At 45.8% G+C, this 26,792-nt stretch overlaps 1 protein-coding gene across 17 annotated transcripts; it reads right to left on the bottom strand.

Moving 5' to 3' along the window:
* Positions 1 to 301: 301 nt before the first annotated feature.
* Positions 302 to 25,531, bottom strand: ppfia1 (PTPRF interacting protein alpha 1). Of its 17 annotated transcripts, none has more exons than XM_029845835.1 (32): positions 24,437 to 25,531; positions 22,928 to 23,197; positions 18,910 to 19,011; positions 17,562 to 17,726; positions 17,376 to 17,450; positions 16,194 to 16,295; positions 15,745 to 15,978; positions 15,528 to 15,674; positions 14,911 to 15,045; positions 12,637 to 12,720; positions 12,423 to 12,554; positions 11,796 to 11,858; positions 11,640 to 11,719; positions 11,412 to 11,562; positions 11,225 to 11,230; positions 10,867 to 11,090; positions 10,490 to 10,721; positions 8,745 to 8,774; positions 8,165 to 8,289; positions 7,907 to 8,079; positions 7,669 to 7,762; positions 7,322 to 7,333; positions 6,425 to 6,506; positions 5,856 to 6,056; positions 5,519 to 5,581; positions 4,435 to 4,461; positions 3,688 to 3,866; positions 3,510 to 3,607; positions 3,219 to 3,394; positions 3,049 to 3,117; positions 2,791 to 2,959; positions 302 to 1,869 (listed from the first exon to the last, which is right to left on the bottom strand). In XM_029845835.1, exons 2-32 carry the CDS (start codon positions 23,195 to 23,197, stop codon positions 1,808 to 1,810), a joined length of 3,762 nt encoding a protein of 1,253 aa, XP_029701695.1. In that variant the 5' UTR covers positions 24,437 to 25,531; the 3' UTR covers positions 302 to 1,807. The 17 variants fall into 17 exon arrangements, with proteins under 17 accessions (XP_029701695.1, XP_029701698.1, XP_029701697.1 ...); XM_029845838.1 differs by lacking the exon at positions 24,437 to 25,531 and adding an exon at positions 2,549 to 2,613; XM_029845837.1 differs by lacking the exon at positions 24,437 to 25,531 and adding an exon at positions 2,549 to 2,613 and having other exon boundaries at positions 302 to 1,891.
* Positions 25,532 to 26,792: the final 1,261 nt, after the last annotated feature.

The raw sequence follows: 26,792 nt of genomic DNA on the forward strand, positions 1-26,792 counted from the left end.
TGACCAAGTACTCTAATTACACAGTTGGAGGCATTTATAACATTTCCTGGTACTTAAATTTCCAATCGCCCAAACTTGTCACATAACATTTCAGTCTAGATGATAAGATTTGGACTTTTTTTCTCTAAATAAATTAGATTTATACAAGAGATATATATTAAATAAGATATAGGACAGGTATCAAAGTGGTCTTGCTTTATTTTCCTAATTTATCTTTGATCAGGGCAGTTATCAAAAATGCCAGCCTAATACTCCAGTTATCCAGTGGAAAGAAGTGACAACAGGCAGCTGCAGCAGAAAATATGTTTCAGTATTTTATTGAAAGTAAGCAATAAATAATGTCGTGATAAAAATAGTTTATAAGTATTCCGGCTGTACATCATTGTTACAAGATCAGGAAGAGAAGAAATAAAATGACAGCGACATGATTTGCATTGTGCATTAAAAGATTAAAATCACCAACAAAAAAGCATTTCTAACTCAGTTACATGTATAAGAGAAATCGTGGGTTCCTACTTGTCACCATGGAGACCAAGCTGGAACCCGTGTTGAGGATTGGACAGATGTGAGGGGCTACATTCACAAGAGAGAACTGGGGCTTCAGTCAAATGGAGAACACTGTGTGTGTTAGGAGGGGGGGGGTCACAGTGGGGACCCTGGGGGGGCCGCGGGGAAGTTGGTCCATTGACAGAGTCACCGGATGCTTCACTGGTCTGTAACGTTTCACATCCTCCAGGTCAAGTACCCGGCGAGTTCTTCAAGAGTGGATAGAGGTTTGCTTGGTTAAAGGGACATTCTGGGTGGGCAGGGTGAGGCGGGGAAAAGGTGTTGGTGCTTCAGCAGCAGGGTTACAGAAAGTAGGGCCACCGATGAAGAATGATATGTGGAATGTGAAAATATCCATTTATGACATTTCTCTAAAAAATCGGCCTGAGAACCGTCTCCCCAGCTGTAAACTGGGAATTCAAAATCCTCAGAAATTTAAAAAAAAATGTAAAAAAATTAAATATCTGAGAGGAGCAATTAAAAAAAAAAATCAGATTGGGATTCAAATTAGATGGAGGATAACTGAGAATTACAAAACTGATGTCAGGATGGTAAATATTCTCCTGTAGGATGTGGATGGAGGAGAGCAGGAGAAAAACCAGTGACATTTTCAGTTGGGAGAGAAGCCCTTTTTTCTGCTACTCTTATATGGCTTTAATTCTTAAACTCAACCTTTTTTTTTTCATTTTGGTATCGAGGATATGACAAAGACGAGGCAGAAGATAGGATTCCTGTTTCACGTCAGTCAACGCCATCGCCCGGCCTGGCTCGCCAGCTGCTCTGATGGGTGACTCAGTGTTGTGCAATTTGTGAAACATGACAACAACTCCAGCATTTTGTCTGATATTCACAAATCAAGTGACCTAAGAGCTGCATTTACACACAAAATAATCACAGGTAATAACGGGCTAGAAAAATTACATCCGTTAAAATGGGCAGAGGATATGAATTCAGTTATATCACAAACACAAGAATTAGAATCAAATCAAAGAGAGAGAAAAATACATCTGGTCAATAGAATGAGGATTATAAAAAAGATTAGATAAGATGTCTGCTGGTAGAAATATACAAACTGACCATTTAAACATTCTGTTACAAACATCTGAGCTTAATATGGGCACAGTGGAGAAAGTGTTTAAAAAGTGGGCTGATCAAAAGAGGAAAAGGATTATAACTCTAACAATCAATTCAAAAGTCCTGCCAGCTTACATAAATATAACAAACAAGGATAAATCTAAAAAGGTTCCTCTGAGAGATGTTTTCAGGTCATCATCCTGGTCTTGAAGGCAGGGAACTCCCCCTCGTCCTCAGACCAGCGGTTACCTATAGAAATAATGAGGATAAACTGAGAGGGGAGGTGACCGACAGGGCAGAAGCGTGGGTGAGTGAGGAGAGGGGAGAGACGGGGTGGGGGTGGGGGGGAGAGACGGGGTGGGGGGGGACAGGCGGAAACATGTGTTAATCAAGCTGCAGAGAGAGACTGAACCAAAGCAGCTAACAGCCGTTAGTGTTGTCAAAAAATAACAATTGTTCCTAATCAATTATTTATTTCTTTTTCTTTTTTTTTTTTTTTTAAATAGTTAAACTTACAGTATGATGCTTTTTAATAACACTCTACACAACTGTTTACATTCTGATAGTTAACCTGTCCAGAGTTTCACTGCAAACGCTGGGCTAATCAGTAAAATTGTGGGTACTGTTGTTATTTTGATAAATCACATTTTTACAGTGCATCTTCACCCATTAAGCAAGAGAATGAGGTGTATTAAAAGACTATTTTCCAATGAACCCAAGATTTTTTTTTTACATTATTGTTTATTGATATAGACTAAATATTTCTGTTCTCTCTGTTCCTTTCTCAGTAGTTTGCCATATTCCAGGTGCTGTTATAATCTGTACATTATTATCTGGAATAATCCAAACATTAGAACTTTCAATGTGCAGAAGCAAAAAGGAAAGTTTCAGTATATTGAGACACATTACTGGGGCGCATCCGTCTTACCGTTGTGTGTTAACAAGAGTAGGTCCTGACTGTGGCAGTGTCCAGTCTCTGTATAGACTGACTTCCTGTGTTTCCATGGCAGCACAAAAGTCACATGCAAAGACATGCCATTAGTCACAGCACAGTTTAAAAAAGAAAACAAACCAAGAAAGTGGCACAGGCAGTCAAGAAGAATCGAAAGCACGTGAGCAGTCTGCAGATCCAGAGTGGCGGTGAAACGTGCAGCGGCGTGGTCAGCTTACCGTCCATAGCGCTCCTCTTTGGCTGCATGGAGGGAGAAGCGGCGTTGCTGCCCGTCACCCGGAAGTTAGCGGGCAGAGTGTCGGACACTCCCAAGGACATCCCCCTCATGTCTTTGGGCCTGAACTTCTTCCTCCACGATGGAGCGCGGCGGAAGTTCTTATCGTCATCCTGCAGACGTGAAGAAGGTATGAATAAAGACAGATGCAGATCACCGCTGGTGTTTGGTGTGTGTGTGCACAAGTGTGTGAGAGAATCACCTCCTCTACTCTCCTGTCCGTGCCGAAGGCCAGCAGACTGTTGTACTCCCGCTCCAGAGTTGCTCTGGCCTGCAAGGATGACAGGTAGACAAAGGCCATTTCATCATCTGGCAGTCTCTGAGTCTACGTTCAGATCCAGCAGGGCTAAACTGGTGAGAATGCAAGTGTACCTGTGTGTTCTGTGTGGGGATCTGCAGCAGCAAAGCCAAGGCGTTGTGGTCAAACATCTCGTCCAGAGCGAGCAGCGCTCCGTGGACTCCGCTCTCATAAAGGTTGCTGCTGTACTCCTTCAGCCCAATGGCCTGGACCCAGCTGATCACACGCTCATTACTCCACACCAGCACATCTAAAATCACCAGTAGGCAGCACAGTCACGCAGCTGTGTGGTGCCACTTTGTTTTAAAGAATTCATGGAGCTCCTCTGGCATTGGAGATGCATCTGAAATCACCAGAGTTGTTACCTTGGAGGTCCATTTGAGATGTCTCCCGTTTCTTCTCCAGCTCCTTCCTGTCATAGTTGAGCCTCCTCAGACACATCACTCCACACTGAAAACTGTTCCTGTGACACAACAGCAGCGGTCCATCACCTCCGTTCTCAGCAGCTCCGATACCCGTCACCGTTAGCACTTCAGGCTTTACCTGTGGAAGCTGTCCACCATCTTCAGCTGTCCTCTGAGGTCCTTCTTTGTGAGGTGGTCAAGCATACGGGCGTCCACCAGGGACTCCATGAAGTATGAGCGATATTGTGGCAAACCCAGGCTGGGAAGCCACTCGTTCCCGATCCACTCATGGTTCATGTCGCCGTACGCCAGCGTCTGCTGCCACAGAGGAGAGAGATTAACGCAAACCTGCAATGGTGATGCCCAGAAGGTGGAAATATGCATGAGATGATGGCAAACACCACACTTTCAAAGACTGATACTGTAACGAAATTCTTTCTGCTGCGATTAATGTTAAATAACTGCCTGGAACCTGAAAACAGCAGGACATTTTGGTAGCTGAATCACTCCAAGTCTGACAGAGGTTGACGTTGATTAAAACTGGAATTTTCATTATCAAAAGATATTTTATGGTTTTATTTATGCAGTGTACTGCGGGGATGTGTTTACTCTAACACCTCAGAGTCGCTGCAAAGAATCCACAGAATTTATGTCAGAAGGCTTAAAACTTAAAATAACTAAAAGTACTGAATCCTTTCACTGCTGTAGGTTCATTGGAATTTAACGTTGAATACCAGTAGGTAGAGATAATCTCCTTTCCCAGCACCCGCTAGCTGGCTCAGCTTTTTAACTCAAACAAAAGTTGTACAGCAGAACGTGAAAGGATCGTTCCAAACATGCTGTGCGGTGTGAAAGGTGACATGTTAGTGAGGTACAGTGTGCAAACCTGGGCCCAGCTACCCTCGTCATCCTCCTGTGTTAGCATGGTTAGAGTGAGCATGGTGAGAAGAACAGAAACGTTAGTGAGGCGGCCGTGCAGAGGCAGAGTGGCTGCATGTGAAAACATCACTCAACAAAAAACAAGCCACAAGAAAAAAGGTGCTAAAGCCATAACAGTGGGGGGGTGGGGCAGTATGGACTGTACCGGTGCCAAAAGAGTCAGTCACAAAGCTGCATATCAGCCTGTGGTGGCGGTCCAGACCAGTTTGCTTCTCCGTCAGAATTACGTCACACAACGTAAATGATGCTGTGGTTGAAAACACCACACTGGATGACGACCATCTACACCCACTCTGGCTGTTGCTGGACGATGATCGAGTTTAACGCTGCTCTGATCATTTAAATTGATTTATTGTCATATTCTAGTTATGATACTGTTCACTTTAAAACAATAAGTTAAATGTTTAAATAATCAACCCTGCTGTAGGTTACATTTGAACGTTTTACCATCGGTAGAATGACATCATACCACAGAAGAGCTAATCACTGAATTCAGTACAATACACTAAAAATCACACAAATCACATGTAGATGGTGCAAATTATGTGTTTAAGCCAGCATAAAGCCAGAAGATTAAGTCCTTACTCTGACAGGAAGAGGGGCTTAGCAGAAAATGATGATGTGGCAGCCACTTTAAAATTATGAATAAAATAACTAGGTACAGCAGGAGGCAGTGCTTTGTGCTCACGACTCCTCTAATGTGGGTCTTTCTTGTTTATACAGAGTAATGAAAGCAGAAAATCTGATCTTTGCTAAGAAAATTGACACAGCTAGAACACACAAATAAAACTACGGTAATTACTGAAGCAGAACACACATGCCAACACTAAATGAAGACATAAAAGCAGCACTAACAAAATCAGAACAGGCTATTGTTTTGAGCTGCCTGTAGGCAAATGGACAATAACAAACCGACATGGTTATTTCATGCAAGAAAAGCCTGGCAATCCAAGAGGGAACTTGGACCCAGCCCAGCTGCTCACCACACAACCAGAAAGCTGCCTGCAACTAGCCAATGGGCACAGACTAACCGTGGTGGGCGTGGCTGCCAAACTTTCCATTTCTTCATGTGTGACCCAAACGTTTCCAGTGGTCTGATCATGTGACACCCCCAAAATCACCCGTGAGCATGTAAAAAGGGAAGAGTGAGGAAAGAAAGGAAAGAGAGCAGAAAGGTTTGTACTTTACTGTTAGTCAAAAAGCATTCATCAGATTCAGCCAATAAGTGCAAGCTCAATATGTAAGCAGGCAAAGGAGAGTTAAAAGGAGCATTGGGAGATCGGTGTAATAAACCGTCCATCTTCACCTATAGGACGATAAATCAGGGGGACATTCTTTACAATGCATGCGTTAGCAAACAAAACCAACCGTTCTAGAGGTGGGCGGAGCGGAGGGGCTGGTGAGAGACATGATTTCCTGGATGGCCAGGCGAAGTTTTAGACGGTGTAAGGGGTTGCTGATGCCAATCTCCCTTTGGATCTCTGTGTCCGACAGCGCTGACATGATGGCTCCGCTCTTTACGTTAGCACGACAGGCTGCCACATACCAGGCTGGCATGCCCACCCACAGCTGCTCAGGAGGACAAGGGATAGTCACATTATACCCATGGCTTACAAACATCATTACATTTGGATTAACAAAGCACAGAAGCTCAAATTATCTGGACATATCAGATAAATATATACAGTTAATTCAATGTCTTCTCATTCACGACAGTAAAATCAAGTAGGAGTAGATCTACTACTGTAATACAGATCAAGATGTAAATGGCAAAGTCAATTTGTACCAGGATTCAGACAGAAAACTATACCATTCTTAGGAGGCTGATTGGTTGCAAATGTAAAATGTCCAAATAAAATTTGAGTTTCATCAACAATTTCTCTTTCAGTCTTCCTCATATTATTACATTGTTCCTCACATCATTACTATTGCATTACCTCCAGCCAGGACACAACAGTCGGTCCGTCCCACTGAGCAAAGGGCAGGCCCTGCCTTCGAGCCTCCTCCAATAATTCATGCCTAAGTCAAATATACACACATATACGTATATTAAAGCTCCACAGATGAAAACTGCAGCGCTAACACCTGTTATGCTCTTCATCAAATCCACACACACAACCCTGAGTCAGCAGACATGCAGGATGAAAACAGCAGAGGTTTAAGAGAAAACAGAAACTGAGACAGGAAAACTGAAATAGAGACATGCTCTCCTGGAAAAGACACAGAATTTAACTTTAAACACTCATCCACATAGTAGCAGACCTTTTTTTTGAGGACAAAACACATGGAAGAACCAGTCTTCAGAGAGTTTCATTTCGTATGGACAGATTTTTCCACAACATGCATAAAGAGGAACCTTCTTAGCAGTTTAAGACTTTATGTTCATCCATTTCATGCACATTCAGGTTTGCAGGTTCTGTAAGACACTGGGCCTCATTCAGGTTCTTTCACCAGTTGGACAAAATAAAGTAGCTACATTTGACCACTAGATGGAGCTGCACGTGAGGGACAGACACAGGCCCTCACAAATACCTTGTTTAACTAGTGAACCTTCAACTGCTTTAATTCTTTTATTCTTCCTTAATTTTTCATTACTTTACTTATTTCTATTTTTTTCCAGTGGACAACATGCTGTGAGAGGAAAATAACGCACTGAAAACACCGGAGGCACACGCTCTTGTTAGTTTAGCTACGTGAACTGCAGGGTAAAGCACAGCGTGGAAAAGCCATCAGAGGGACAAAATTCTGGGTCCTGAGAGTCAAGAGTGATGTTAATGAAAGCCAAGTGCAGGAAGGCAGAGACGGGAAAGCAGAAGCAATATGAACCTACTTACCCTGTCTTTGGACTACACATGGAATGAGATGATAAAAAAGAGAAGGGAGGTTGGCAACATAAAAACAAAATTATGAATGGATGCTGATTAAAACGCTACACAGATGAAAAACCACTTTTATGATGATGATTGTGATGTTTGTTTCACATAAGAAATCAGGGAAAGCACAAAGAAATGTGGGGATGAAGCAGGATGTGGGGTGGATGGCTGGAAGCAGCGTGGGTCAGACAGTGGTGGTGGTGTGAGATGCAGATTACAGGAACAGTCCTTGCGCTGTTGACGCCGGATGCCTACACACTCAACATATACACATATACATTACAATCCTCTTAGAAAAAAACTCTTACTTCTTCTGAAGTTTCCTGTTCTTCTCTGCAGGACCCCCCAGGGTCCCCATTCCTAAACCATCCTTCGGAGAACTCTCTGATTCGGGGGTGCCAGCTGGAAACATGACAAGAACTGTTAAAAATGAATGCAAAGCTAATTTTTCTGTATATTTTTTAGGTCAGGTGCCTTTGCGTTGTCATTATTTCCTGACTACAGTAACACAACTGCTCAATACTCTTATGAAATCTATAGTCTGACCTTGACTGGTAGAGTCTTTTCCAGGAATGCTGGGTCGGCCTTTCTCTTTCTTCCCAAAGAGGCGTCCAATGGAAGACTTGATGCTCTTTTTCTTGGCTGCTTTGTTGAGGGAGTCCTGGCTGCTGTTGCTGCTGCTGGGGTTGCTGCCCTGACCGTCCTGCAGGCCGGACAGACTGTCCACCAGCAAGGTGAGAGAACCGTGAGAAGAAGGAACAACAACAAAAATCCTCAGCAGCGATGAACATCTACAGTCCCCACCCTCGGATGTCTCTGATGTCTTCGTGGCTTGAAGCATGGCAGGTCTCCCTGTTCAACCTCATGGAGCGTGGCGTGGTGGGAGGGGATGTCTCACAGTGGATCGTGGCCTTGTCTTCCTGGGTGGCCTGTGGAACAGTGGGACACAATCTTGACAGGGCTCATTCTGGATGTTATGGTGAGCGGGCTGAAAATGAATTATAATATGAGCTTTCAATGTCAGTGAGCTACTACTAAAAAACAAGAGTATTGTCTCCTGACCCGTGACACTGTTTCCAGGTCTGTCTCTGTTGTCTCAAGTATAAAAGATTACAGCAATAGATTTTCTTTTTGAAAAAAAATAAAGGAAAATTGTCAGAAAAGAAAAGATGTAAGTCTTGCTACATGTTGTCTTTAAAGGGTATATAAATGAATCAGCTGGACTGTTCTAGATGAATCATCTGTCAACCATATCATTAATGAGTCCATTCATGGCTTCAGCTGTAAAGTGACAGAATTCCCTCTTAATGAACCAACAACAGTAGAGTTAATGTTTGGGGGGACAGAGCAGCTGTTCGGTCTTTACAGCAGCCTTCTAGTTTACCTTCCTGCGATGCTTGCGCAGGTCACTAGGCTGAAGCATGGCAAAAAGAAAGAGAAGAAAAGCAGTTAGTAGTGTGACACACACCAAACCTAGCAGTGTGAATGCACACGCACACACACACACACATAAAGACATGCAGTTCTGGGAGGAAATACCTTTTGCAGAAGAAACACTGCAGGATCACACTGAAAGTCAGTTCAGGAGGCAGGATGGGTGCAGCCAAACAAAGTAGAGTGCTACGCTGATATATTGTTATTTTATTTAATGTAAAGACGCAGGAAAGCGAGCACTGAACACGCTTCAGTCATTAAAAGCTGTTTATAGCCTGGCAGGACCTGTGACACCTGAATCAGGAACCATCTGTTCCATTCATATTTTCCACTCTGCAGCTATAAAAAGGTAGTGGGCTTGGTGGATTTTTCCCTGCAGCAATCCTCATAGACCTGGCAATAGCCGAGCAAATAAGCCATCAGTGTGCCACATTTCTTGGAGTTTCTTTTGACCGGAGGGGGAAAATACCTAATTAATCATTTCCTTTTCTCAAATGACGCAGCAGGGCAAGGGCAAGGAAGATACCAGGGGCTATGAAAGGGAAACAGGAAGAGGAAATTGAGGGGGTGAGTAGCAAGCTAATTTAATCACCTCAAATAATTTTCTTTTTCCAGTCTCTTCATGTTTAGGACTCATTTAAAGTCAGCAGGAAACAACTCCATGTTGCCCTCAGTCCTCACTCAACGTGATCAATGTGTCAGTCAGTGCGTTACCATGCGCATCTAAGTCGGACTGCATTTTTTGCTTGATTGGCGTAAATTATTTGTGTCCCCAGACATTCTGTCTACAAAGCAGATTGCAATACTTCTATCAAGTCAACTCCACCCCCACTAGGTCATAATTTGGCTGACCCGTTACGTCATGCTGCAACAGTCCATAAAGAGGTTAGCCTCCATTGTAGCAGCGACGGCTAAAGCAACATCAGCAATGGACGAGTTTACAGGTCAGTACTTAGCATTACTGTTTGTATGTTCTGAATCTGCATGGTGGTGGTCTCCAGGGTTTGCTGGGTTCCTGCTGGTTGCTACTACACACAACAGCCTGTAAACAAATCAGTGAGATGCTTCTGCTTCCAGGTCAGCAAGATATACATGAAATGTAGCCCATGCGTCGACCCATTCATGCGCCCACAGTAAGGGACAGCTAAAGAGTCGAATTCTTCCCTCATGATATAAAATAACGCAGGAAGCTTGTGGACAAGCACAATCTATCACATTTGTTCCCGGGCTATCTCTCACATAAATGGAGCTATTGTGAAAGAAAGACATACAACAGGATTAAAACAGGAGCTTGATTAATTAGCGGAGGAGGGAAAGAGTCAAGCTGCACCCGTCTCGAGAAGAAAAGAAGCCATGGTAGTTCTGTGGGTACCTGCATGTACGGTGAAAAGCTAAAGGCTTCAGGGGGGACAGTGAAGCCAGCTGAACCATAGGGCAGGTAAGTTAGTGTCTGCTGGGACAGGGAGCTCTGGATGATGTACGGCTCATAGCAATACTGCTACGGGTGGGGGAATGGGGGCAATTACATGAAAACATTGTTAAATGCTGTCCATTCGCCTGTCATCTTCATGAAATGATACAGGTTAGTATCCTTCAACAGAGACACCTTTCTACTCAACAATAACAACGATTTTGAAAGGTCTAAATGTTGATGTAGAATCAAGGTGAAGAAGCACAAAAAAATATATATATTACCAAGGTCATGACACCCATTCGGTCCAACTCTCTGTTGGGGCTACGTGGAATGCGTCTTGGGGTGGAGTGACCAGAACCAGGTGGTGAGCCCCCTACAGAGGAGCCCATACAGAGTGACGGAGGAATAGAGCTCATGGAGCGGAAACGTCCTCCGAGGCCATCGTTGCTGCCCACCCGACACTCAATCTCCTCTGCCCGAATAGCTGTGCTTTCCTTCTCCTCCTGGATCATCCTGGATGGACGAAAAAGTCAGGGGTCAATTTGATGTTAGATGTATTAATAGTTATTTAATAACCACAGGCAGGAGGCAACAAAAAACATTATTTTTAGTTTATTGATACCTTGAAAAACAATACTGAGAAGTCCATATGTGTTACCTAATTTCATTGTTGATAGCATCTAGCTGCTCCTGCAACATTAAGGCAAGAGTCTGTGCATCAGCCTGACCAGCAGGTGACAGCAGGTCCGCTGAACTAAAGATTGTCTCTCTGTCCTCATCTAGGTCCGATGCATCCATGTCACTCTCAAAGGCCTGGGCCACATTGGCCAGTACATTGGCCTGCTGCATGCGCTCCCACTCCTGCTCGTTTAGTGTTTGCACCTGGATCAGATGGGAACAATAAAATCACAAACTGAGGATTCACAGGATAAAACCAGAAATCAGAGGAGCCAGGCAAATGATTGTGTGCAGTCGTACGTGACAAAAGTCTGGCAGTTATTTTAACAATGACTTACATGTCGCTGAAGTCCAGAGAGAAGGCAAAGAGAAACAGATGAAAAAGAAAGAACTTTCAAACAGACCTCCAATTTACAACAGAATGAAGCAAAGGAGGGAAAATAAGCAGCACCCGAGCCACAGGAGATGTTCAAAAACTTTCTGATTGTGACACACCAGAGCTAACATCAGGGCCTGGGAGCTCACCTTGGATGGTTCATCACGGAGCGCCGCCATCCGTCCTTTCTGAGGCCGCCGCTGCACCAGAGCACCACCGTAATGTTCTGAGTTACTGTCCATCATTGACGAAGACGACACCGGGAACCTGAAATCTGGAGTGTTGACCATCTGAGAACGTCTGAAAAAACAAGAAAAATATAAATAAATCTGAAAAACAAGTCAGGGTGTAAACGTAAGAACTGGTAACAGGCTTACCCATGCAGCAAGGAGTTGCTCCTGCTCCGACCCTGGTCATTCTCAGCCCTGATGGTCTCAATCTGGATCAAGAGCTGCTCCTAAAGACATTGACAAAGATCATTTAGTGTTGAGAGCCCCCAAACAGTGAGTGCAGAAAGAAAAACTGTCTCTGACCTTCTCATGGTGAGAATCCTCAATCAGCTTCTTAGTGTGTTCCAGTTCTCTTATGAGATTGTTCTGAGAGGGAAGATGAAACAGATCAGCACAACTACAGCAAAATAACTGTACCCCATAAATCCATGGCAGAAGCAGATGATTTGCTTTCTTTCATATTTTACAACTTTTGAAACAGTTCCAAATACAGAGTTTCCATATTTCCCAAATCATTCCCTCCTTTTATTTTTCTTATAACCTCAGAGGTGAGAGGTAAGCAAGAGAAGGGAGAAGAGGAAATGTAAAGGGGCGGATGAACGAGGATCTTGTGCCAGTGCTATCCAGATATGTTTCTGTGAATTACGTTGTGAGACAAAAGTGCATCACAAAGTTCAGAAGAAGCTCAGTTGATGCTCTCACTATTGACTTTGGGGCTGTGATCCAGTTCTGTTGTATGCTTTTATCCAGCTGTTCTCCTCCGCTAGTTACAACCAAAAGTTTTGTACAGCTGCACATTTCCAGACCTCCTCAATCAACACAATCATCTCTAATTAGAAATAAGACACTACTGCTCCCCAGGTTTTGAATTGGCTATTTTAATTGACCACATTCTTTTGCATTGCACAATCCCGGAGTTTTAACCCTCACCTTTTCCTCCAGGGCGGACATTCTCTCCTTGAGGTGAAGCTGCAGCCTCTCATTAGACTCTGAGAGGAGTTTGTCCACAGTATCAGACAGACGCTTGTTGTGCTCCTCGTTCATCTTCTCTCTCTGCCGTGCCTGTATGAAGAAAAGAACCAGTCACTTCAGCAGGTAAAGGTGGTTAAGCTTGGTCGAACTGCACCACATTTCTCTTTCTTACCCTGAGCAGCTCCTGGTTCTTCTCCTCTAGCTGAGCTTCCAGTTGCCTAAGTCTCTCTTCAACATTGCCGTGACGCTCTTCAGCCTGAAAGTGACCATCACAAAAGTCTTATTCCCTTCTGTTCTATAATGGTTGTGCCTCTTTAAGTTCAGTCTCTAGACTCAGCTTTGAACTCCCTGTAAAGAGCTAAATCCATCCAGGAGACCTTATTGAGAAAGGCCAAAGCCCTGTTTGGCATTTTGAGTGCAAAGGCTTCAAAAGAATGAGAGGGACACCAACACTGGGCAGCGCATATCTACACGTGCCTGGTAACAATGACAAGCCAGGAAAGCAAAACAACCAACACAAACAAAATAAACATCAGCGAGAATGTGTGTCAGTGGCAGGACGCAGCTTACAGCCAATAATCAGAAAAGTACCAACACCAAAGGTTTGGACTCAGCTCTAGGACTCAGTCCTGTCACACACAGCTCAGTTTGTGATGTGTAGTATGTTAATGACATGTTAATAACAGTTGGGTGAAGTCATCAACACAGAGATGGCAAAAACGCCCGTTCCTGTTATGAAAGTTACTTAAAAGCCACAGCAACTTTTTGTTAACAGTGAATTTGCATGAAATCTTCACCAGAACAAGTTTATGTCCTAAATTCTAGAGGTGACCAGAGTCCCCACTCAGGAAACCTTTGTATTTTGAGAATATCAGAAAATACAACACGGTTTATCAGTCATGGGCTGTTACTAATGTCTTGTCATGATCAATGTTAGCTGGGCATTACATATTATATTTTAATCATGCAAGTTTAATAAAGAAAAAAAGATATAATGCAGATTTGAGCCAATTATTGTGGTAACAATTATTGTCTCATACAAGCATTCATTTCAATTATTCTTACAGTCCTTATACAAGATATAAACTTCTAATTATTATAAAGCCAATCACATAGAGAAGTTCTTAAAATGGAATTTTTTTTTCAACTTTTAATGCGTGTCAAACTGCTGGCACTTCCTGTCGGTTGGTGTTGGACGCCAAACAAAATGCATTAAAAAAAGACGCGTAAGCATGAAGCACACATCAACACGGGTCACGCGCACATGAAGCAGCAGGGATCAGACTTTTCTTCTAATGTCTAATACTGCACTTAACCAGGCACTGGTCGGGCGAGGAAAAATTCTCTATTTATGTCTCCATCAGTCTGTCTGGAATCACTGCTCTTTAAATGCCGCATTAAGGTCTGTTGGCCCGTTAAGTTCAGTACAGTTCCCCAGCAAAGACAGCTTAACTCTGTAAACAGAGCTGATCTACCTTGTTCCGAGTCTTAGCGTCACACAGGACACATTATGGGTTCGACAGGAAGATGACGAATGGAGAATGGATCAGATAATACCAGAAAAATGGCAGAAAGACACAAGAAAGAGGAGAAAACCAGCACATTTAGTGAGTAACAATCAAAAGACTGGTGGGAGAAAGAGACCTGACGAGGCTGCAGATTCTAAGATGGATCATTGTTCATTTCTAAACGTGAAGACAGAACATGGAAGGAGACAATCAGCTGGAACAGCAGAGCAGCGATGGAGGCACGGAGTGACTGGAGTCATTGGAAGAACATGTGATCCCCAGTATCTTTAATAAGAGAGCAATCCTTAGTGATATATTATCAACAAGTCAGGTTACTCATTGCTCACTATCCTTTCTCTGTGGTGTCTTTGTTGTGTGTAGGGACGGTCATTGTCCATAGACAAGGACAGAAAGAAGAATTGTTCTATCATTATGGATAGAGGCATGCTTACATTTCAAAGACGTACACTGAGCCAGTTTCAATACTAATAAGGTACTGGACCGTCTGCAAAGCAGCAGTAGATGCTGACTGATATAGAGTCAAACTATAAATGGACAAAAACATGAGCCAACCCTCTAAAAATAGTTCCCTGTGGGTATCTGGGGTAACCTAAACAATGGCTTCCTCTGCAGCTTCCTCAGGGAGCAGTTTTAGTCATGATGAAGAGCAACTCCTCCAAGGTTCTGATAACTTCACATATACCGGTACTGCTGCAAAAGTGCATCCGATTCCAGGATGTTTCTGGGGAATTTGTGTGTTATGACACTTTTGGGTGCTGGTGATTCTGGATACATACAGTCAGGTATAGAAATGTTGGGAAACTGACAGATTTGAATCATTTTGCCTCTTTTGCTGCCAACAACAATGAATTCACTGGTGAGATTAATGACATCAAATGTCCCAGAAGACCACAAACAACCTGGTCAAATGTCAGTACCTTTGTGAGAGCAGCGACTCTCTGAGCTAGCTCTGCTTCCACCTCCGGCAGCGTCTCTGCCTTGCGGATGGTCTGCTGCAGCTTCTGCTCAGCCAGCTCCAGTTTCTCTTGGAGTTGGCGGTTTTTGTCTTCACTCTGGAAGAAACGTTAAAACATGCCAACCGTTACTAGCAGGCTGGGGGCAGAACTAAGTGTTCAGTGGCCTCAAGATTTGCTTTTAATTTATAGGAATTTCACTATAAATAAGACTGTCAGGAAGGTAGAGGAGAAAATAGAAATGGAGGAAAGGAAAAGTGGGATGGGCAGGAAATGAGGGAGAGCATTCAAAATGAAACAAAGATGAACACCACCAGAGATATCTCCATCTCAAAGAGAGCATACAAAGAAACGAGTCAGTGAGCCCGAGGCGTCCCATTCATCTCCTGCTGTGCAGATGAGCGTGTGAACATAGCAGAAATTCAGTAACTGCAGCCTAGAGTGCTAGAAATGAACGTGAACACTAAAATAGTTCCAGTAGAGACAAATGCTGGAGGTTGTAGCTTCATACACAAGATGTTCTGAAGACCAAAATGACTGAAGCAAATACAGAGAACAGACAAACAACTGGAGGCTCATACTTGTTTGAAGAGGGACTCCTTGTTGGCTACTTCATTCTCCAACTTATCGTTGAGGTCGTGGACGGACGTGGCCTCCCGCTGTGCTGCCAGGTAGCGTTTCTCCAGCGTGGTGATCCTTTCCTCCATGTCCTCCTTTTGAGCCATCGACTACAACCGCAAATGAATGGATGATCATCATTCAGACACAGTCTTGGAAGAGATGAATGCTCCTCCATACCTCTCTCAGGTCTCGCTGCAGCCGTGTATTCATGTCTTCAGACTTGATCAGGTCTTTACGGGCCGTGTCCAGGTCCTCCTCCAGCTCACTGATGCGTGACACCATTGTGGCCATGCGTTCCTTCATCTGGCCCAGATCGGCAGTCTGTCGGTCCACCACATCCTGAAGCTCGCTGACCTTCCCAAACACAGGTTCTGACTCCTCCTCGTGATTCTGTGAACCATCTGAAGCCCTCTGTAGAACATACACAGACACACACAGCAGTGGCAGCTTTCAATCAACTTTGTAGACAAAGGAAACTCCCCTAAAAGGCCTTTTTTAAAAAAATTAAGGTGAGACAAGTGAATGATTTAATAAATGATGTCATTCAGAGATGTGATAGACGTGCAGAAATTCTGCCACCCGGTTGGCCTTTTCGCACAATTACACACACTTTTGTGGACACTCACCTTGCCATTAGTGCTTGGTGTGTTCTCAGAGTTGTGGTTGACCTCGCTCGTCCCATCAGCCAGCCCTCTCCTCTGACTGCTCTGCTCCCTGTGGTAAGCCAACTAAAAGAAATGGGAGAATGTGAATGGCTTTTTATTTGTACCCCAAAACCCTGATAATTATCATCTGGTCAACCACGTGGCCAGTAGCGCAAACTCGTTTGTCTCTTTTAATCCTGAGATGTTATTACTTTTTTACTGCACAACAGTAACAATGTGGTCCGTGTGTATATTTATGAAGTGTAATAAGCAGCTACTTCTTTGACAACCCCAAGTTCATACCACAGCTATTCTGGTAGCAAATGAATAAGCTGCAGCTTACAATGCTCTGACCACAGGAGGAAAGCTAAATCTGAAAAAGCCATATCGCCTTAGGAGGTAAGACTTCTGATAAAAGCAGAATGGCGAAGGGTCAATTTGATGCATGCATGTGGTTCCAGGGACAAAAGATGACCACGGGATGAAAGATGATGTAGCATGAAACACAGAAGAAATCTAGGACACTTCCCCAACATCCGCTGGGCCTTTTGTCAATCTTAATCTTATTCAGTCTGGAGTTATGCACCCACTCAAACATGTGGATATCGTTCTTAGACTCAGTGCATGCACTGAAGCTTGGCTGTCATGGAGAACTCAATGCAATCAGGAGTCATCATTTTTATCATTCAGCTCTAAATATTTGGCATATTTGTCAAACTTATATGCAAGAACTGCAGAGGAAGAGCGTCAACACAACCCAAATATAGAACTATGCAGGAAATATCTTGTGAAAACACCAGAGTTGAACAAAATGTTGTAAATCAACCTGCAGCAATTAGTGCAGCAGTAAAATCAAACTTCCTTCCTTAAAGTACTCCAGTTTTCAAAGTCGATCAGCGGTTTATGGAAACACAGCTCTGCTCTCGCAGCATGGGGGAAGATGTTTGCTGAAAACACTGGAAACACTTCTGCTGCCAAATTCTGTGGCTAATTTCCATTGAGGGGTTAGCATATGTCAACTAACCCACTTCAGAGTCATTTGTTAAAGATGACATAAACAAAGCTTTTAATGGCATATATTGGTACTGTTGTCAAACACCACGTCACACAAACACATTTCAACTTCAGGGGTTGTGTTTTCTCTATTTTGTGTTGTTAGCTTACTTCTTTGTGCGATACGGTGAGCTGCTCCTCCAGGACGCTGCATCGCTCCAAGGCAACACGAAGTCGCTCCCTCACCTACATTGCATGTTAAAGAATTCACATCCGTTTGTCTCACGCCTTCAAAATCTGTTGCTCACATGTACTCAAAGCTTCTGCGATGACCCAGAAGAAGAGGCGCGGTCGTACCTTCTCATCAAGAGCTTTGTGGTGTTCAAAAAGTGACTTCAGGGCTTTGAGGACTTCCACTTCGCTGGAGACTCCTGCGGGAGACTGTGCTTGTCTCTTCACCACCGTCATTCTCAAACTGCGTTCATGTCGAGACACCAGGCACTCCAGGTGCTCCAGCAAGAGCTAAACACACAGGCAAGGGAGCTGAAACGGTGGTACTCGGGACTACATCTGGGAAAACATATGACTGCTGTGGGAATTTATTTCCTATCTGCATAGAATAATTAGACTAATTAGACAAGTAGTAAATCCAGCAGTGGGTCTGTGGTGGTACAATGTAGGATCTCAAAAGTCCAGGTCATACTAGCTAACTGCTTCTAGATGTTTCTTCTTTCATCCAAAAGCTTCTGTACTTCTAACAAGATAATTGAGTGCAGTTGCTCTGGATTAAAGCACTTCGCAGTCACAGGATTATTAACATAATCAAACTACTGATCAAAAACCACCAATGAAAAACAACTAAAGACCTCATAGTTTGGGTCATGAAAACATCTAATACAACATAAAATAACAGAAGGCAAAGTTGATTATCACTGATGAGGTGAAATTGAACACCATGACCACCAGTGTCCAATATAAATAAAATACAAGAGATCAGGTGACTGTCAGAGACGGGAAGGTCACGAGGCACACGCTTCTGAGCCCATTACCAAAATTTAGATTCAGCATCTGAAACACTGTGGGGACCCAGCAACACCGTGGACGAGCAGGTTTCCAAAACAGTGGAGACACAAATTAGTTTTTGTCGCTATCAGTAGTGTGCAGCATCACAAACATGTTTCAGTGTGTGACTGTGAGCCTGCAGCCAGACACATCTCCCCCTGAACGCCCTGAACAGAAGTAGGACGTGTTTATTTCAGGGTGAACGGTTAAGCTGAGTAAAGGCTGAGACCACGGGGACGCAGCTCCAAGTTAAAGACGTCCACTTTCAGAATATTTCCTCCGGCAAAAAAAAATCCAGATTTCTTGCCTTTAATTCCTATACGCACTTTTGACCACTGCCTCTATGGTTTGGATTGTCTATGTTGTAACGTGCAGCTACACCAACCCAGGCCTGCGAGGCCCGCGATCTGGCCGGGTTTTCTGTCCTACCCAGTTTGTACTGGGCAGAACTGGGGTTCCAGGTGTGGGCCTTGTAGGACCGGGTTCAAGGCAACATTTAATCTGTCTTCAAAGATGCGGAAGAGTGTCTCATCTTTAAACTGTGTCTCGTCTAATCTTTAAACTTGTTGGTGACAGTTCAGGGTGTGCGTGAATGGATTAGTCAGTGCAACGCGGCCCACAGGGACCGGGGTCTCATACGAACCCGGGTGTTGTTCCTCTCAGCCTTCAGCTCTGCGATCTCCTCTTCCTTCTCCAGAAGCTGCTCCCGGCAAATGTTCACCTCCTTCGTTAGTGCAGCAAACTCCTACAACAGAAATGAGTGAACACAGTAACCCGTCAGTGCCGCTCCCGATCGCCCCGACAGCATCTCCAGTTAATTCTGGGATGGTTGTTTTGTGTTGGTGTGACGTCCCAGACAGGTGAAGATGACGCTCTGCCCTTCGGTCCACTCTCAATAGGAGTCCTGTCTGCACACAAAGGATTTGTGCAGCCGTGTTTTTGTGCTAAACAGGTTTTGGTCTGTTCCATTCTTTGCCTTGGCCTACTTTTCAAAGCCTCCACGTGATCAGTTCAGCTATATTTCTGTTCTGTTTTACATTCAAACTTCAAATGTTGCCCGAAACTCAACTTTAGGTTGTCCAACATCTTGTGTTTTTACAGAACTTTCTATCACAGCTCGCACAATCTTGCCTTTATGCATTTCATGCACAGTTGGACCAAAAGAATGTGCCATCCTGATTTTTTGCCCTTTAAAAACTACAACCCTCCCAATCCCTTCCTCCACACGGAGGGAGGGATTGGGAGGGTTGCTGGAACTCCAGGCTCCACAACCGCACTGCAGCCTCGGAGCTTTTCCAGCCACTGGCACAGATTCTACAGGAGCGAGCAGCAGTTCACCATTGGCTGCAACCAAAGTTTATATATGCTTGTTAACCAATGAGAGGCCATAAACGGCAGCCCCACAAATAATTACAGAGTGTTTTACTTCCTACATTCCAGAGCAGATGCTGAGGTCGGGCTGCACGGCAGCTCTCAGAGCTCTGACTTCATACACCAGTCTGCTAGCGTGAGGAATCCAACGTGTTGAGTGTGTGTGGGGAAAGTCACCTGCCCAGCAAATCTGATACACACGTGCATTTGCTGTGCAAAGATTTCAACTTATTGATGCATTTGTAAGAAACAGCAGCGGCGCGCCAGATCACCATCAACATTGAGCTGCTTGTTGTGTCTGTATGATGGATTTTCAATCCCCAAATAAACGTTTAATCAAAGCAAACGTGCACATTACATACATTAAAAGCCCTAATCTCCTATACAAGCAAAAAGCATTTGATCTGCTCCCATTTCAGCAGCAGCAGGTTAAACTGGTGTGAGTCAGTGGAGCCGACAGGCCACAACTGGGCTGAGCTGTGCTGTGAGCCCTTCAACTGGGAGATGTCTGTGAGACTGGGAGGAGATGTCTGTGAAACTGGGAGGAGATGTCTGTGAAACTGGGAGGAGATATCTGGAAAGGTTGGTGTTTGGGTGGGGGGGGGGGTCAAATGAATGTGTGTAGAGGCCTTTAAAGCTCAGTGCACTGAAGCAGTCGGTGCAGCACCACTGCTGCACTGGACTCAAACACCATTTATCTCTGAAAATCTAAAAACAAAAGTGCAACGCGATGTATTTTTCAAGCGGTTTTGAATGAGAAAACTGTTGATCGAACAGAAGTCGTCACAATTTCAGGAAGATTTCTGGGTAACACTCAGGTGCTACTTTAGACACAACATCACATAAATAAATAATTCCTCATTCACTTTAACAAGTGCCATCAGGTCACAAATGGAAAAAAGCTGACCATTATGTGCAACTTGACACATAATTAATTAACGTTCTAAAGCCTTTATTAACGCCAATGCAAGCCCGTTAAGTTCACACAGCACAGAACTGAATTAGGAGCATTTCCCCAAATGTTGCCAGCATACTAGGATCAGACATAATGACTTGAGAAGTTCTTAAAAGCTTAGAGCGTCCTGAAATCTGACTCTGTCGACGGCATCTGTTCTCCTGAGGGGGCAAACATCAAAAACTAATGAGATAACAACAGCTCCCATCAGCCAGCCACAAGAGTCAAACTACAACTCCCATCAGGCCTTGAGATGAGAAAGGATGAGGTCATAGTTTACATGAAATCTGAGGTGCTTAATCAGTCGTGCTCCATCAGTAAACTGTTTATCCGTCGCATCCTTCCTGACAGAAGCAAAGATGAAAAACCAGTCAGAAAGAATCATCCCTCTGAGTTTTTCTGTGACTCTTCACTCCTGGATGGTGGCAAACAGGAGGTCATTTAGGGGTCATAAACTGATCATCATCACGTTTCTGGAGTTATCAGATAATTCCCGTGATTGCGTAAACAGCATGGTGCCAGCCATTTGTCAGGAACCAGCAGTTATCTGCTGATAAGAAATGGGATTAACACACCTACGTGTATCACCAACATCCAAAGTCTTTGTGCTGCTTCACCCGATTTCTTTCTTTCTTTTACATCTACGCATGTTTGCTTTTAAAACATGAAGCATTTGGCAGTAAAGTGGCTCCTGAAAAGCTTTAATACTCTGTGAACATCCCAGCAGCTCCCAGAGCCAACGGTAACGTTACCTCACTTCATGTCACAGAACAAGTCGGGCGTCGGTTCAGAAGGTTCAGGAGAAGCAGCCATTGTCTCCTTTAAAAGCCCTCATTACAAAGAACTGTACGAATGTTATCAATACAGGACGGCGTTGCATCTCGGATCGGCCCGATCGATAACTGGAGCCCTGTAAAACAAGGCCGCAGCCGTGAGGTGGAGCCAGTGAGTTTTTCTACTCTACTCTTCCTGTATGATGGCGCTGATGTGGAGCCCAAAAGATTAAAAGATGAGTCCAAATGAATCCTGACTCAGGCTGACCGGGTTCTTACCTGCGTTGCAACGCAAGCGTAGCCGAGCCTGACGGCTGGAAACACAAAACCCATCGAACACAGAAACTGAAGCCCTCCACGGCCAGAGGACCGAGAACGCCGCTACTGCGGCATTTGGGGCGTGAAACGGACCGGGGAACCGCGTCTGAAGCGCTGACGAGGCCACCGCCACCCTGCTGATGCAGCGCTGGGGTCACGGGCGACTCTGAAAACGGAACCGAGACGACCGAGAGTGACTGGACAGGTCACCAGAGTCTGAGAGCGCTGCTGAAGCCTGAGCCAGCTGCTCTGGAATGTTTGTGCATTCCAGTCCATCTGCAGGAGGGTAGGAAGGTTCAGACCCGATCCGACCCCCCCACGGGCGCCGGTGAACACTCACAGCCAGAGAGTGTAAACGCAGCTCAGCTGGCTGCCATCATGCTAACAATGCTAACACCAATGACTGGCTGGGCCCTCTGAACTGGGACCTTCTAGCCCTCACCAGCAGGGGTTCATCGGCACCGACCGGATCCACCCTGGTGCTGAGGTGATCACGGGCTCTGATGCATCATTTAAACTGGAAACCTGAGAGCGTTGCTGTGAAGTGGCACCGCAGTGGGCAGACGGGGGTCAGAAATAGAACAAGGATCTGAGGCAGATGGAGGATGTGCAGGTCTGGCGTGTGAGGGCTCAGACCACAGCCTAACTGGGACCGTTACGGGTCCAGACCCATCTCCCTCAGGACCGTGGGAGGTTCTCCTGGCTCAGGGAGGCCAGAATGGGACAGAATTCTCTTATAGTGTTGGCAGCTTTTGGATCCAATCTGGACCTCTCCGATCCAAATCTGCACCCTCAGGATGAAACATCAGTGGCACACGTGTAATGAATTCTTCCTGGAATTCCTCCTCCAGCCGGCGGGATTTTTTTATTCCCTAGGGTTAGGGTTAGGGTTAGGGTTAGTTAGTTGCACCTCAGCTGAAGTTCTGCAGGAGATCTTTGATAAGTGGCAGAATAAGGAACCAGCAGAACCATTACGGCCCGTCCAGACGTGTATTGTGTGGATCGGACCAGCTGAAGGATCGGACAGAAGTCCGTGTTGTGTACGCAGAGGCGAGGGTGGTGGTCGTGAACGTGGTTCTGATGGTGGGACCTCCAGACTGGGGGGAACAACCACTTCACAGGTGACAGGGGAGCCCACGAGGCAGACAGGAAGTAACCCGGTGGGTTGAGCCTCCTCCACAGAGGTACGAAGGGATAATTGGGACCTTCAGAACTTCTCCGCAGCGGGATTATCGTGGACCTACCTGGGGCAGCGCCGTGTTGAGCTGCCTCTGCAGCGAGTCCCTCTCGTGGCTGACCTCGTGGAGCTTGCTCTGGGTCAGGCCCAGGTTCTCCTGAGTCTCTCTCAGAGTGTCCAGGAGCCGATCTCTCTCCTCCAGCATGGACACCATCAGCGACTCAAAGTGGCCCTCAGAGTCCGAGTGCAGAGGGGAGCCGGAACCCCGCCGGCTGGCGCCGTTCCCCCCGTTGGGCCCTTCGGCCTCGCTGATGGTCGGCATCACCTCGCACATCATCTGCAAGCACAGAGAAGATGAGCGGAGAAACACACCCTCCCGAGGCCCGTTCTCCCTGTGGGACCGGTATCACCGGGGCTTGAACAACAGTAGCTCTTAAACAAGGGCGGCAGGCAAGCAGCACCAGCTCCGGGTGGACCGGAACGTGGTCGCCATGGAGGTCACCGACAAGGTCTCTGCCGGGAGAGTGATTCTGGTGTAATCTGACACGTTTGAAATATGAAAGATTCCTGTCAAAGTGGTCATGAGAGGCAGCCGAGCATCTCTGAACACGCAGGGACAAAAAGCCCAGAAAAGCCCAGAAGCTCGTCCATGAGCAACAGCCCGTGCACGTTTGCTCGCGGACATGGAGGCTCTGTACTATTCTTAGGACTCTGGGGGGGGTTCCACTCTGGAAAGTGTCATTTTTAGACCTCGCGATAAAAACGGCTACGTTAAAGACTGCGAACCTTCAAAAAAAACCCAAAAACACGGGTGGTTTCGCTGAGCTGGTTCAGAACTCTGCGGACGGGGAAGGAACCGGAGCAGCGCTCAGCGAGTTCAACAGTGCAACTCTGGCGTGATTTAATCAGCGAGTTCTGCAGAAGCTGGAGACAGAGACACCACAATCAGCTGAAGCTGCTCCGTCACCCCCCCCCCCCCCCCCCCCCGGCTGTCCTGGGAGTCCCACGCCGGCGGGGCGGACGGGCCTGAGGATTTAGAACCTCGCTACACACACCCAGCAGCTTAGTCTGCACTGCACCTCGAAGAGTCACGCGAGCCGGGCTTAACGCGCCTCCGGGAAACGACGGGCATGAATTGGGACGCAGGAGGAGCCCGCGGCGCCGGCCTCCCTCTCACCCCCCGCATCAGCTGACCCGTCGCAGCGTTTGAGACCACTCGGGTCCACCGAGCCTCGTCCGCTAACATCCCATTCAACACACACGTCCCGGCACTCCAGACGCGGGTCAGCCCAGTCGGGCCCAGCGTTCCCTGAGGGAGGATTGCTCAGCATCCCGAGATGATCCGTCCCACAGGATGACAGAGCTCCATAAAGCCACCAAACAGCTAGTTAAGAGGAGAGAAACACTGTGGTGGAATGAATGAACGGAACCCTGAGCATCTCCTTTATTCCTAAAGGGATAACAGTTTAATCATTATATGGTTAAATCAGCCCGGTGTTGGCCAGTAGACACTCGGATCTCAGTTAGAACTAATGGGGAAAGGCACCGCTGATGGGTTTAAGTGTGTGAAACTCACCTTGGAAGACGATTTCCTTTAAAAAGCTCCTGTAGTCCAACTTATTCAAGATGCCAGGAAAAGCTCGAGATTGTCTCTGTCCTCCGAGTTTCGTTCAGCCGTCACAAATGTCATTCAAGGCGTATAAATTCCATTCAGAGGCTGGGACACATTAAGGCTGTGAAGAAGGTGGGCAATTTTTCCCTTAAGGCCTCAAACAGAAACCCACATGAAGTGAGCAGCGGGGGCCGTATCCCAAGTTTGGCCGGCTAACCCTCCGTTAGCAAGCTAGCATCAAGTAAGCTGGTGATGATTCGATGATTGCATATCTGAATATGGAAGTAAAGTGGCTATCTTTGTTTGTCAAAACAACTCACCATCCTCTAATATAAAGCTCGGCACCCACATAATAGCATTTCCAACCAGGTAGACATATGGCGACAGAGTTGACTGACGTACAAACGAGGGTAGATTGGCTACTGTTAGCTAATTTGAAGCAGTTCTTTGGCTTGAAGTCAGTTTCATAGCTAACGTTAGCTACTAGCCCGCTAGTTAGCCAACGCTAGTTCATATACCTACTTTGCGAATAATCGACTATGTGTCTTTGCATTGGCTCTATTTTTTTTCTACAAAAGTAAACTATGTACTCCAGTAACACTAGCCGTGTTACATTTCCGAAACCACGAAACGCGTCTAAAATAAAGTCATAAAATATGCATCCAAACGCCGTGTATGGGGAATAATCTTAGTGACGTTAGCACGGCTGCTAACGTTAGCTTCCCGTTGATTCGGTGGCGTCGCGTCACCACATCATCGCTCGCTTCAAAAACTTCCTGCTAACGTTGAACATTAGCGACGATTCGGATCGCTTTAAAAATTAAAACAAACTCGAAAACATAAATTTAAAAAAAACCCAATCAGCCCTCTGCTTTGCTGCGGGTGTCTGCTGTAGGGGTATCGTCTCGGTATTCCCACCACGGTCCGTCGATGCGGCTCCTCCGTCGCCTGCGCCTGCCAGCCTCGGCGGTCGGGACAGCCAATGGCCGGCGCGGGGAGCGCTGCTCATTAGCCGGGCTGACCGCGGGAGGAGAGGCTCCCCGGGCTGCCAACAGGAGGGAACCTGCAGCCAAAAGTTCCTGTAGCAGGAAGATTAGATAAAGCTGCAGTTTTATCATGTTATAGATCAAAAATAAACAACTCAAAATCCACCTCCGCGGAGTTATTTATCTCCAAACGGGATTCGTCCTGAATGCGGAGCAAATGTGAAAATGTACATTGTTGTACACGCACTTTATTTTCTTATTCATAAGAAAATAAAGTGTTTTTGAGCTACACAGGGTCCCGCTCCGTTTAATTTGATTGAAATATTTATTCTTTAAATAAAAATCTGGAATAAAATCGGTCTTTTACAATAATCAGGTGACCCACATTCAACTGATTCTGCACCAAATTCCCGATAAAGAACCGAACAGACCGTCTGTGGCGCCGCCTGCCGGCAGACACGGTGGACTACAACTACTACTGTTGAAAGAATGGTACTAAAATATGGCTGAAATGTAATGAAATATTACAGCAGTAGGCTTTATATTACTGATATTAAGTTCATTCTTCAGTTAAGAGTTAATCAGAGTTCGGTCTTTTAGTCATAGTTCAGTATTTTAGTAATAGCTGAATGGGTGAAGCTCCATCCATCCATCCATCCATCCATCCATCCAGCCATCCATCCATCCTCTACCGCTTATCCGGGGTCGGGTCGCGGGGGCAGCAGCCTAGAGAAGAGAAGCCCAGACTTCCCTCTCCCCAGCTACCTCCTCCAGCTCATCCGGGGGGATCCCCAGGCGTTCCCAGACCAGTCAAGAGACATAGTCTTTCCAACGTGTCCTGGGTCTCCCCGGGGGTCTCCTACCGGAGGGACATGCCCTGAACACCTCACCAGGGAGGCGTCCAGGGGGCATCCTAACTAGATGCCCAAGCCACCTCATCTGGCTCCTCTTAACGCGGAGGAGCAGCGGCTCTACTCCGAGCTCCTCCCGGATGGCAGAGCTTCTCACCCTATCTCTAAGGGAGAGCCCAGCCACCCTACGGAGGAAGCTCATTTCAGCCGCTTGTACCCGTGATCTTGTTCTTGTTCTGATATCTGAGGCCGGACATAAACGTTACGAACAGAATCGGTGACAAAGGGCAGCCCTGGCGGAGACCAACCCTCACTGGAAACGAGTTCGACTTACTGCCAGCAATGCGGACCAAACTCTGACACCGATCGTACAGGGAGCGGACGGCCCGTATCAGGGGGCCCGACACCCCGGAGCACCCCCCACAGGACCACCCGAGGGACACGGTCAAATGCCTTCTCCAAGTCAACAAAACACACGTGGAC

Source organism: Takifugu rubripes, chromosome 13 (assembly GCF_901000725.2).
Source record: "Takifugu rubripes chromosome 13, fTakRub1.2, whole genome shotgun sequence".
Taxonomy (NCBI): domain Eukaryota; kingdom Metazoa; phylum Chordata; class Actinopteri; order Tetraodontiformes; family Tetraodontidae; genus Takifugu; species Takifugu rubripes.

Excerpts from the sequence above, each read along its gene's own strand:
- ppfia1 (XM_029845835.1), bottom strand. The coding sequence starts at position 23,197 with ATGATGTGCGAGGTGATGCCGACCATCAGCGAGGCCGAAGGGCCCAAC. Across the intron at positions 16,296-17,375 it reads TCACCGTATCGCACAAAGAA|TTGGCTTACCACAGGGAGCA; the intron begins GTAAGCTAACAA and ends CATTTCTTTTAG. Across the intron at positions 11,563-11,639 it reads AGCAACTCCTTGCTGCATGG|ACGTTCTCAGATGGTCAACA; the intron begins GTAAGCCTGTTA and ends TTGTTTTTTCAG.